The sequence below is a fragment of the Chrysochloris asiatica genome, unplaced genomic scaffold (genome assembly GCF_000296735.1).
Source record: "Chrysochloris asiatica unplaced genomic scaffold, ChrAsi1.0 scaffold00133, whole genome shotgun sequence".
NCBI lineage: Eukaryota > Metazoa > Chordata > Mammalia > Afrosoricida > Chrysochloridae > Chrysochloris > Chrysochloris asiatica.
In genome coordinates this window covers 5785118-5798824 of record NW_006408651.1, presented here as the reverse complement: position 1 = coordinate 5798824, position 13707 = coordinate 5785118, and the positions used below count along the sequence as shown (strand labels likewise).

The following is a 13707-nucleotide window of genomic DNA, read 5'->3' as shown; positions in this document are numbered from 1 at the left end:
AAGGCTGTGCTCTTTGATCTTTATCAGTAAATATTTTAAGTCCTCTTCACTTTTAAAAGCAAGGTTGTATCATCTGCATATCGCAGGTTGTTAACGAGTCTTCCTCTAATCCTATGTCACATTTTTCTTCATATAATCCAGCTTCTCGGATTATTTGTTCAGCATACAGGTTGAATAAGTATGGTGAAAGAATACAACCCTGTTGCACACCTTTCTTAATTTTAAACCATTTAGTGTTCCCCTGTTCTGTTTGAACAACTGCCTGTTGGTCCAGGTACATATTCCTCATGAGCACAATTAAGTGTTCAGGAACACTCATACTTAGCAATGTTGTCCATAGCTTGTCATGATCCACACAATCAAAAGCCTTTGTGTAGTCAATAAAGCACAGGTAAACATTTTTCTGGTATTCTCTGCTTCCAGCCAAGATCCATCTGATGTCAGCAATGCTATCCCTTGTTCCAGGTTCTCTTCTGAATCCAGTTTGAAACTCTGGAAGTTCTTTGTCAATGTATGCTTGCAGCCATTTTTAGATTAACTTTAGTAGTACTTTACTTTTAGGGATATCAATGATATTGTCAGATGATTTCTGCATTCTATTGGGTCACCTCTCTTTGGAAATGGGCACAAATACAGACTCTTCCAATCGGCTGGCCAGATAGTTGTCTTCCAGATTTCTTGGCATAGATGAATGAGTGCCTCCAGTGCCTCCTCACTTTCTTGAAAGATTTCAGTTTTTATTCCATCAATTCCTGGAGCCTTGTTCTTTGCCAGTTTCTTCAGTGCACTTTGGACTTCTTCCTTCACTATCATTGGCTTTTGATCATATGCTATCTCTTGAAATGGTTGAATATCAACCATTTCCTTTTGGTACAGTGACTGTGTATTCCTTCCATCTTCTCTTGATGATTTCTGCATCATTCAATAATTTGCCCAGAGAATCCTTCAATATGTGATGGTAGTGGTGGTTATGTGCCATGGAGCAGATTCCGACTCATTTGGTTCCAGAGGCTGTAAATCTTTGTTGGAGCCGAAAACTTCGTGTTTTAGAACTGCTGACCTGGAGGTTAGCAGCCCGATTCATAACTGTAGACCCACAAGTGCTTTCAATTGTTCACGAAGCCCAGAACTTTGGATGCAGTTGGCCACAGAGGGCTGATGAAATTCTCAATTTGGGTGGTGTTCTAAATCTGTTAAAAACACAATTTAATAACCTTTTAAAATATTTTTTAAATGATATATTGTTTTAACAGTTGGATCCAGAAATTATAGGTTAATCTCAAATCAATAAACCTATAAAAGTTAGATGGTTGATTGATGACTAGGAAGACACTAGACAGCTTTGCCTCATGGTTAAGAACAAAGTCATTTGGTTCCTGCATGGTGGTGGTTGGTTATGTGCATGGAGTTGGTTCCTACTCGTACACAACAACCCTGGCCCAGGGTTTCCAAGGCTGTAAATCTTCACGGGAGCAGAAAGCCTCATCTTTTTCCTACGGAACAGCTGGTAGTTTCGAATTGCTGTCGTGGTTTGTAGCCCAATCCTGGCTGCCACATGTTATAGAAGCGAAGCCAGTTACTTAACTTTTCTCATGGTTAAAGAAAAGGGCAATGAGATCTTTCAAAAAGTGTTGATTGCCAGAATTAAATGATCCAATATTTAAAGTTCTCAGCTACCATGTGCCCAGTGAGTTTTCACTTAAAGTGCCCCATGTCATAGAGTCAAAGTGTCCCATGGGTATTCTAGGCTGTGATCTTTAGGGAGGAGCCCTGGTGTGGCGCTGTGGGTTAAAGCACTAGACTGCAAGGCCAGTTTGTGGTTCAAGCTCACAGCCTTTCCTTGGACACCCCATACAGGGTCGCTAGTGCTGTCATGTCATTTAACTCAGCTACCCAGTATAAGATTTCCGAAGAGTGACTGGTGAGTTTGAACTGCCGACCTTGTGGTTCAAACTGACCTTGGGGTCCTGCGCTTATCGCTTACCCTTCAGCACCACAGTGAGTTAATGAATTAAATGTTTGACCAAATACAGCAGGCTAATTTTTAAGTTGATAGTTTTGTATGGTCTACAAATGATGTTATAAATTTTGACAGATAAAAGGTTCCCCGCCTCTGCTCTAAGTACTATTTTGTTAATCATAAAGTTTAGTCAGCCATCATGTTAACCTTTGGATATTTTGGGACCTGCCTAACTATTAACTCTTGCTGGGAGCATGCTGCTGGAGGGGAGGGAAGGGGAGTCCGATTTTGGAGTCAGTTCAGAATGAACAGTGAAAATGAAGTCCAGTTGACATCTTTGACCGAAGTCTCTATGTCAAGTACCTGGGTTTTTGAGGCTACTTCACAGTTAGCAGCTGAGTGCTCAACCAGTGTATCAGTCCGGCTCCTTAGAAGGCTGTATATAGCTTTCACAAATGTTACTCAGAAGAGCATTCTGAAGATGATAGAGCTGTTTTCTTAGTGAACTATAGAACTCAGAGCAGTACTCCACTTATATTCTGGAAATCTTAAAGACATTTGTTGTTAATTTGAACTACAGACCAGTTAACAGAATTTATGTTAACTTCCTATCCACTCCTTCCTCTCTATTTAAAAATGATTGAATTATTTCATTGTATTCAAATACAATTAATCTTTAAATACTTAATAAGATTATTTGAAATATTTAGAAAAATAGAATACTGCTAGAATTTCTTTCAGCACATTAAGTATTTTTTTTATGTTAAAATAATTTCAAGTTTACAGAAAAGAAGAATGCAAAGAGCTTTATCCTCATTATCACCTGAGAACCCAAAAACCTATCACCATCTACCTGTGTCTGACTCACAGTGACCCTAAAGGGCAGACTGGAACTGCTCTCTAGGGGTTTCTAAAATTAAATATGGGAACAGCCTTATCTTCTCCCATAGAGCAACTGGTGGGTTTGAACTGCCAACTCTGCAGTTAGTAGCCCAATGTCTAACTAACAGGCTCACTAGGACTCTTGAGAGCATGCTGCATATACCAGGGGGCTTCAAAAAGTTTGTGGAAAAATGGAATGAAAAGATAATGGAATTTTCTCATGAACTTTTTGAGGCTTAATGAAAAAAATAAGCTTTATCATCGTAGAATGCTCCATTGTGTTTCATAAGCAAGGGAACTCTTCTACATGACCTCATGTGACCTTCAATATCAAGACATATGTTGTTGTTGTTAAGTGTCATCAAGGCCATCAAGACATACACACATGAATATAATTCTACGATAGCATTCAAATTACCCTAGTTTTTCCAACAAATCTAGTTAGATAATGCAAGGAGTCCAAATTCAGGATCAGGCTTTATTAACATCAGGTTATCATGGCTCCCTTATTTCTTTCAATCTGGAAGAGTTTATTAGCTATTCCTTCACTCTTGTAGCTTTGACTTGTAAAGATCACAGGCCACTTGCTTGAAGAATGCCTCCTCGTCATGTATTTCTTCGTGGCTAGATTTAGTCTATGAATCTTGCAGCATCGAACTGATTCCTTTCATTCCAGCCAATTTTCTTCCTTATTGATAATTCTTTTGTTACTTAAGAAGGTATCTGCCGGCTTTTTGCATAGTAGACTTTTCTCTAGCAACATTCATTTTGTGGGGAGATGCTTTGGGATCATATAAAATACTCCACTATCCATCAAACCTTCACCTACGGACTTCAGCATTCATTCATACTTTCTATCCAACTTGATTTTTATAATGATGGCTGCCAAATGGTGACCTTCCAATTTTTATCATTTCTCCCACATTAATTATTTGATATTTTTCTGTGTGAAAGGCTTTTTTTTTTTAACCCCCATTTTTAGAATTAATATCAAAATGGACTTCATTTTAATATGTATTATTTATTTTTATTTCCTATCATATGGCACTTAGGATAAGCACTGGACTGCTTGCTGACTTCAAGGTTGACGATTTAGACCCACTAGCTATTCCTCAGAAACACTAAATAGAGTCACTATGAGTTGGAACCTACTTAATGGCATTTAATAACATAAATAAGCACTCTTTATAAAATTAATTTTCTTGAGTATAATTTACATTTGATACATTCACATCTATTGACAAATATTTTTCGTTATGTAGCCACCACCACATGATGATATCCAATATTTCCATCACGTCAGAAAGTTCTATCATCCCTCTTTGTAACAATGAATCCCCTTTCCCTATCCCTGGCTTCTGGTAGTCAACAGATTTACATTCTGTGCTTTCTTAGTTTCTCGTCTAGAATTTCATGCACGTTGAATCATCTTGTTAATATTCTGTAGTACCTAGATAATGTTTTAGAGATTCATCTGTCTTGTTGCCTTTAACAGTAGCTAAATCCCTTTAATTGCTGAATAATGGTCCATTATATGGATTTATAACATTTCATCTATTTTGATGGTTAAATCTCCCTATTTGCCAGTGGGAGCCCCTTCAGGTTGGCTTCTGTCTTCTTTTGACATGTCTGTCAGTCTTTAAATGCTTCCTTGTTTTCTAGTAAACTCTTTTCCAGGCCTGTCTTGTACCTTCCCTGTCACAGCCGTCTTACCAGTGTGGCATGGTATTTAGAACCAATCTAAGTATGCCGGTATTTCTGTTGTTGTGTGCTGTTGAGTTGATTCTGGTTCAATGATTTATCCTTTTTAGGCAAATTCAGGGACAAAGGATTAATAAATCAATTTATTAAACTTTTATGTGTGGAAAGCAGTATTATACAGTGTTAGCAGAGTTTGAACTCTGTACTTCCTTAGAGCTACACTCAAATTTTGACTCTGGCACACATTTAAAAAACAACTATGGGCTATTTAACTCCTTTAAACCTCAGTTTCCTGTTCTGTAAAATGGGAATAAAGGCATTTATCCTGCAAGGTCAGGGATTCACACTCATCAGCCACTTTTCAGATACCCTATGCAGGGTCACTATGTGTCGGAAACAACTCGACAGCACTTATAAACAACAACATACTACAAAGATTAGAATTAATAACTGTACAGCATTTAGCATAGTACCTACCACGTAGTAATCACTTAAATACTATTAACAAATGCTTTTATATAAGGTAATATTGTAATTTTTTTTGTCTCCTGAGGGAGGAAAAGATTAGTATCTGTGTCCGTAGGTGGAAACAGCACATTAAAAGCAATTGAACTAAGTGAAAGGGTTCTGATTTTGTATTCAATATTTTTTAAGCCAGAAGATTTATTTATAGATTACTGGGGGCAGGGGAAAGTTTACTGCTTGAAGGACTTAAAATTGCTTTGTTGAGTCATCTGAACTGTTTTACGATTCAAGTTATAAATACTACCTTTTCTTTTTTTACAACAAAAAAAATCTTTTCATCCTATGACTTTAGGAGCTTTACTGGCAGTCGAACATGTAAAAGATAATGTCAGCATTTCCATTGAAGAAGGGAAAGAAAATATTCTTCGTGTTTCTGAGTAAGTGTTTTTATATTCTTGTTCTGTGTACTTAACAACCTTTTTTAAATATTCAGGATTAAATGCTATATGCTTGCTTTACTTGCTACTTAGGTAGCTTGCCCTAAGAAAGAAGTATGCGTTTTCTTCATCATTTAAAAAACCTGTACCCAGAGACTTAGATTTTTTAGCAGGCTATATCTCATTACACTTGTAATATGCTTAATGGAACTAAAAATGTACAGACAGAACTATATGTAAGGCTTTGAATTCCATTGTAATTTATTCTACTAGAAAATTGGAAGTTATTTAAAATCACTAATGATAAAGGTAACATGAATAAGTTTGATTCCATAAATATGGTAAGTTCATAACATGCAATGTTAGGCAGCTATGAAGACAGGTATATGGGGAATTTATTTTTTAACTTTTTATTGGGAATTAAGATAAGGTTTGTAAAGTAGATAGTCAGTTTTACATTCACCAAATCATACACTTATGAAGAATTTTTAATGATGGAAATTTATAATCTTACCTTAGTTTTCATCAAGACTATGTATGAAATTCTTTGGAATCCTATTTCTAGATGATTGTTTATTCCCCTCCCTCCAGTCCTCCATTTTCCCTGCTCTAGGAGCAAACATTTCAACTCTTTTGAGTTGATGCTTTTTGTATTGATCTGTTTCTAAGTAATGCACTAGAATTGCTTCACCTTGTTTTCCAGTTTTTTTAAAGGGACTGTTTCTGCTGTGGAAGATGAAGCTGAAACTCTTTTCTCTTGTTGCTACAACGTGCACATACTCACCCTACAGCCTCCTTTTTCTCCCCCTACCTCCTCCTTCTTCCCATTGTTGTTGTTCTTGTTGTGTGCTGTGGAGTCGGTTCTGACTCAGCGACCCTGTACAGGGTTTCCGAGGCTGGAAATCTTTACGGGAGCAGAAAGCCTCATGTTTCTCCCGCGGAGCAGCTGGCAGTTTCGAACTGCTGACCTTGCGTTGCGGCTCGCAGCCTCTTCCCATTGTAGTTAAATCATAATCTTGGTTAGATCACTATCCAGTGTTTATATTACTATGACCATCTAAATTTTATTCACGGAACCCCATCTACTTTGATTACTTCTCATATACATTTAAGCTTTCCATGGAATCATTATTTGGTTTTTTATGAAGTTCTTCTGATTCCTGATCTTTTCTATGTGGCTTCAGGAAGTTTGTAAGACTCTTCCCTTAGGATTCATTATTTTGAAATTTCATGTTTCTGTTGTAGCAATGTGTTATTCACGGACATAAATTCCATACTTCGTTACTTGGCTAGAGTTGCAACTACAGCTGGGCTCTATGGCTCTAATCTGATGGAACATACGGAGGTAAGGCATCAACATTTCTCTGTGTTTTTTGTTTTGATTAATGCTTTTGCATTTTTGAGAACCTCATTATCTTATCATTAGTTTATGTACAATTATTGTATTTAAGGAGTCTTGGTGCGGCACTATAGGGTAAGCACTGGACTGCGCAATTGGTTCGAATTGCAAGGTCGGTGGTTCAAACTCACCATCTGTTCCTTGGAAACCAAACTCACTATGAGTCGGAATCAACTTGATGGCACTTAACAACAACAATAACATTGTATAAAAGGGAGTCCTGATATGGCTCTGTAGGGTAAGCACTGAACTGCTAACTGCAAAGTTGGCACATCAAACCTACCTGCCACTTCTCAAAAATTTTATACACAGTTGCTCTGAGTCAGAACAGACTCCACCGTACTTAACAACAGCATTGTATTTAAGGATTTCAAATTCCTACTTTAAATTATAGAGCTAGTTAAGAAGAAATCCTCAGCTTGTTTGTGTTTTCAGATAATTTTTTTTAATTTCCTTAGCTCTTAACCTTGAAACTTTAATCCCCATCAGCTGTCCCAATATGACGCTGAGTGCTGGCTTTCTCTAACTAGATTCTTAGAATTCCATAGCTGGCAGGGACCAGGTTATTATTGTTAGATTGTTGTTGTTAAGTGTCCTCAAGTTGATTCCAACCCATAGCAACCCTGTATAGGGTTTCCGAGGAGCAACTGTGAGCTTGAACCACCGATCTTGCAGTTCAAACGCCATTGTAGTCTGTCAAGTCAATTCTGACTCAAAGCAACCCCATATGACAGAGTAGAGCTGTCCCAAAGAATTTTCATGGTCGCTGGGTAGGTTTGAATCCGGAACCTTTTGGTTAGTAGAGTATGCTTAACTGCTGCGCCACAAAAGCTGCTTGGAAGTGAATATATAGTTAATTTTATCCAGCTTCCAACTCCTTTACTATGGATAAGATAGCAGGCCTACAAAAGTAAACAGGTTTGATGAATGTTAACAGATTAATTAAGGCTTCCTGGAATACTACTCTTTAGATCAAGGGTGGGGTATGTCTGGCCCAAGGGCCATACAAGGCCTGCAGAATCATTTGGTCTGGCCCTGCCAAGGCAGTTTCAGTTCCAGCCGTCATTTAAAGCAGGCTAATTTTTAAGTTGATAATTTTGTATGGCCCACAAATGATGTTATAAATATCCAAATGTCCCTTGGCAGAAAAAAGTTCCCCCTCCTTGCTTTAGATACTTCCTATCTTGTCTTTTATTCCTGTTTATACTCTTTCAATTCTAACTTTCCTAAATCTCATAAAAATCCAAAGTATAAATAATGGTTTCTGAAGATTTATTTTGGAATTCTGCAAGTGGATGAGTCTGTGTGATTTGGTACCACTCCTTGGGCTCTTTCAGATTGGTTGTTTCTCCCTGTTTTCATGTCTTTCTTATTTTTGGTTTCTTGCTTTTATTTTCCACCTCTCCCTTCCTCCTCCCCCCACAAAAGAAAGGATGAAACAATAATAAAATGTGATGCTTAGAGTGCTCACATTAGAACTAAGTGCTCAATTTAGAACTAAATCAAACTAAATCCTCATAATGATAAATTCTATAATCTGAGTTTAGGAACACTAGAACTAAATCCTCATAATGAATAAATTCTGTAATCTGAGATAAGAAAGAATTGGTCTAGCCGAGAAAGCCAAAGGTATCGTGTTGCTCCAGTTAATCATGTTTTTTTTTCTCTTGATCTTTAAGTCTAAACCCTGGCATGCATTCTTTCTGTTTTCTCTTGTTTGTTAACAGATTGATCACTGGGTGGAGCTCAGTGCTGCAAAGCTGTCTTCATGTAACTCATTTATGCCTGCAGTCAATGAACTGAATCATTGCCTTTCTCTGAGAACATACCTAGTTGGAAACTCCTTGACTTTAGCAGATTTATGTGTTTGGGCCACCCTCAAAGGTATTTGTAATTCTTCTTAAAGAATGCTCTGTTATAATGATTTAATCTTTTACAGCGCAAGAAGAGCACATACTTAAATATTTATGTATTTGTGTGTGTATTATGGACAGGCATTGATAGAGAATGACCAGTGGTGATTTTTTGCTGTCCAGTCATGGGAATTTGCTTTTTCTCTGCTATTCCTGGGTCTTCTGTGTCACTGTCCCATCTCCCCTTTTACCTTTGGATTTGACCATGTTTCTGTTAAAGGAGCCTTCATCCCGTGTATGTCACACCCCTCCGACCTCAGCTATCCCTCTAGTCCAGACACTGTTGTCTCTGACTTGAATTCAGTCCTTTTAACTGCTCAGTATGTGAGCGTGTGGGTTAATGGGCTGTACTGCAAGCTAGGTTTGAACCGCAAGGTTGGTGGTTCAAGCTACCAGACAATCCTTGAAAACCCTATACAGGGTCGCTATGAGTCGGAACCGACTTGACGGCTCTTAACAACAATAAATGTATTTTCCATGGGGCCTCAGTGATGTAATTCTTCTGGGGTGTCTCTTTTTTTATCTTCTACTAGGTTGTAATAGATAAGAAATATGCTCTTACCTGCTTGGGAAGTCAGTTACTTTTAAACACCTTCTGCTAAGTATAATTGATATATGAAAAAAGCTGCCCCTACTTAAAATGTAAAAATTGATTAGTTTAATATATACAGACATCTGCGGAACTAGCACCAGAATCAGTAGAGTGAAAATTCCACCATCTTCAAAAGTTCCTCATGCCCATTTATCTTCGTCCTCTGGTCCAAGGCAAGCATTATTACAAATGGCAGTTCCTTTCCTCTGTGGTGGAGATTTTAATGAAATGCATATGAACTGAATATATGGTGTCTTGGTGTGGCGCTGAAGGATGAACACTGGACCATGAGGTCTATTTGAACAACAAGGTGGTGGTTCAAACCTACCAGCCGCTCCTCGGAAACCCTATATGGGGTCTCTATGAGTTGTAACCAACTTGATAGCACTTACCAATAACAACAACTGAATATATTGGCGAGGGGGGTGTGAGGGACAGGCAGGGAGCTAAAGTTCTGAAATGTTAGGACCCAACATGTAACATGGCTAGGAGGAAAAGAGCAATGGTGTGAGAGGTGCTTAGGAAATTCATGAAAAAATAATTGTGAGTGCCTTAATAAGGTAAACATAAAATTGCCATTGTTATTGTTAAGTGCCTTCGAGTCTGATAAAAAAAACTTCATAGCGACCTTTCGGTTCAAACTGACCTTTGCTATCCAGGGCTTTATCCCACAGAGACTACACCAGGACTCAAAAAATTGTCAGGTAGTCCAGCAATTCCACATTTTGGGGTATGTACTGAAAAATAATTGAAAACAGTTATTAAAGCAAAAACTTGTATATAAATGTTTATAACAGCACTATTTACAGTGCCAAAAGTTAGGCAGGTTTTTGCCTATCTTGATGTTAACTTTAGCCTTTAGAAAGTAGAATTCGATAAAGGGAATTCTTAATTCATACCAACAAGAAAATTGTGAAAATTCCCAACAAGATCCTAAAGGTGTCACTGAGTTAAGGAGACAGATGCTGGAGTATGGAAAATTGATGGCGGACAAGAAAAGGTAGACTTAGCATGGTCAGTCATGTTTGCAGTCTTGACTTCATAGAGACAAATACCAAAGAAATGAATTTGGGGAGATTAAAATTGTACGTGCTTTCATGATAGGAGATCACATAAGAAATAAGGGCCGAAGAGAGTTTGGAATATTTAATTCTGATTATAGTTGTAAATGATTCCACAGAAAATAAGGGAACTGTGCAGGGAGCTCTGTAGTGAGAATGGTTTTCAAGAAAGCATGGGCTATGAAGGAAGGCCTGCTTAGGATGGTTGATACAGTTCTGTAGGAGAACCATTCTGGTAATATTGGATCTTGACTGACAGTAGAGAATACCAGAAAGATGTTAACCTGTGCTTTATTGATAAAGGCAAAGGCTTTCAATAGTATGGATCATGACAAGCTATGGATAGCGTTTCAGAGAATAAGTTTTCTGAAACACTTAATTGTGCTCATGAGGAACCTGTACATAGACCAAGAGGCAGTTGTTTAAAAAGAACAAGGGATCACTGAATATTTTAAAATCAGGAAATGTATGTGCCAGGGTTATATTCTTTCACCGTACTTATTTAATCTGTATTTTGAGCACCTAATCTGAGAAGCAGGATTCTGTGAAGAAGAATGTGGCTTCAGGATTAGAGGAAGACTCATCAACAACCTGAGCTATGCAGATGACACAACCTTGCTTGCTGACAGCAAAGCGGACTTAAAATACTATCTTATGAAGATCAAAGAACACAGACTTCGATATGGGTTGCATCTCAATGTAAAGAAAACAAAACTTCTCTCCACTGGATCAGTAAAAATCATCCATATAAATGAAGAAAGGATTGAAGTTATCAAAGACTTCATTTTGCTCAGATCAACCATCAATACTCATGGAAGCAGCAGCCAAGAATTCAAACTACGTATTTCGTTAGGCAGATCTGCTGCACAAGCAAAAATACCAGTTTGAGGACTAATGTGTGCCTGACCCAAGCCATGGTATTTGAAGTAACCTCATATGTGTGAGAAAGTTGGACTGTGAATTAGGAAGACCGTAGAAGAACTCACGCATTTGAGTTATGGTGTTGGAGGAGAATATTAAAAGTACCGTGGACTGCCAAAAGAACACATAAATCTGTGTTGGAAGAAGTACAGCCAGAGTGTTCCTTGGAAGCCAGGATGGCCAGACTTTGTCTCTCATACTTTGAACATATGAGCCCAGACCAGTCCCTAGAGAAGGACATCCTGCTTGGTAAAGTGAAGGGTCAGTGAAAAAGAGGAAGATCCCCGATGAGATGATTGGCACATTGGCAGCAGCAATGGGTTCAAGCATAACAACGATTGTGAAGTTGGCACAGGACTGGACAGTGTTGCATTCTTTCGTGCATAGGGTTGCTATGAGTCATTACCGACTTGAAGACTCCTAACAGAAAAATTAATATTGAAGCCTTTGATTTATTACAGACTTGAAGTGTACTAATGTGCTGTGCACAGCAATGATAAAACATGAACTTCATTGAAATGGGGCTAGGTAGAGGCTATATTCCATTGAGTGAAAATTTATGAAGTAGAGTGGGAGAAGAATGGGATTGGTAGAGGCATGAGGGGGACTTGAATTTTGTTATTTATCAAAGAAGCTGAAGGAAATAGGCCAAAATTTTTTATCATTTAAAAATCTGGTAGTGAGTTAAATATGTTGGGTGTTTTTACATTCTCTATACTTTTTTGTGGCTTATACCTTTTTTCCAAATTAAAAAATAACTTACATATGGTATAAGTAAAAATATTTCTACAAAATCATAGAAACCTTTATTGAATAATTTCAAAATGTGAATCTATTATTTCTTGACATCTCCTCTGTCTAGGCGTATACACTTCTGGAGGTGGTGATTCCATCTCTCTAGCCCTTCCCTGAAGGATTCTTCAATTTGCAGCATATTAAAACAACAGTTTTAACATCCTCAAGGGACTCAAATGTTCCTTTGAAATTTTCTTTATAGTTTTGGGCCAAAATGAAGTCTGAAGGAACCAAGATGAGGGTTTAAACACATATAGTTTGGAATTTAAACCCACGTGTGTATGAAATCCTAGTAGCAATATTTTTTGACTTGCCTCATAAAGCCTTTTGTGTCATACCTTTTCATTTATATGTGTATCTTTGACTTAATATTTGTGAAAGAAAGATATTCATGTTTCTATAATCCTTGAAGTAGTAGCTTTGTGATGTTAAAGAGTTGAATATTTTATATATTGCGTCTGCATAGATGAGCTATTTGATCATCTTATCTTAATTTTTATTTCATTCTCTAGTTGATCTACTTACCACTTTTCCTTAATTATGAAATGTAACGCTGGCCTTACAATCACGTGGATGGTAACAGTGGAATCTTAATATAGAACATTAGTAAATTGAACTGAAAAAGTGTATTTCATAATTTTGTGAATTCTGTAAAACATGTTGAGATATTTAGAAAACATTTTAACGTTTGACCAGATTGTATAAATTTCATTATAGAGGTACAGCTTTGCTGTTGAGGTTGCACGTTTATTGAAATTATGTTTAATTTCAACAGGAAATGCTACCTGGCAGGAGCAATTGAAGCAGAACAAAGCTCCGGTCCATGTAAAACGCTGGTTTGGCTTTCTTGAAGCCCAGCGGGCCTTTCAGTCAGTAGGTTCTAAGTGGAATGTCTCAACAACCAGACCTAAAGTAGTGGTAAGCCCTTTTATTTTCTTTTTTAATGCTGGCATTTTGGTGTTGCTGAGATTTTTCTGAGACCTTACATCTTAAAAGAAAATTATTTTTACAAAATTTGTTTTCTGTTTATAAGCGAAAAAGGCTCAGTGTGCCATTGTTAAGTCTTGGCTTGACTTTAAATGTTCAACTACTTAAAATCCTAAGACTGTGATATCTGAAGTGTGTCCCATAGGAAAGCCAAACTCCATTTAACTAAAATCTCATTGTTTTATAGGTATGCCATCTTCTTTTGCTCCTGAGTCTACCCTTTTGGTTTTGAGCAATTGAGTCTTCCTACTTCTGTAGGAAGATGTGGCATAGAGTAGAGTTGAGAAGGTCCTCTTTCCCACCTGGTGTCACTCTACTGTTTTACATCTTAGTCTATGTTGTGAAGTTTCAATTTTGGAAACTGCTGTCTGCTTAGATAAGAACACAGCCCACTCAAAACAGGCTAAAAAGACTGACTCATCTTCTTCACCTCTTTTCACATCTAATTGGTCTACAAGTTCTCTTACTATTTTTCTTAGTTATAGATTTGTTTTCTGTCCGTCTCCACTGACATTGCTCTTTTACTGCATTTCCATCTACTTAGGTTTATACTATAATATCTTAATCATGTTTACCTATGACTTATTGACTATG

The 13707-nt window shown here is 37.4% G+C and overlaps 1 protein-coding gene across 1 annotated transcript in view; it reads left to right on the top strand.

Annotated features, from left to right (window-relative positions):
* The window catches only part of EPRS (glutamyl-prolyl-tRNA synthetase), an 88489-nt gene that overhangs the window by 2510 nt on the left and 72272 nt on the right, over nucleotides 1–13707 (top strand). The window contains exons 2-5 of the mRNA XM_006869698.1: nucleotides 5361–5445; nucleotides 6691–6790; nucleotides 8572–8728; nucleotides 12902–13041. Of these exons, the coding sequence (XP_006869760.1) occupies nucleotides 5361–5445; nucleotides 6691–6790; nucleotides 8572–8728; nucleotides 12902–13041 (482 nt within the window). The remainder of the gene's footprint in view (nucleotides 1–5360; nucleotides 5446–6690; nucleotides 6791–8571; nucleotides 8729–12901; nucleotides 13042–13707) is intronic.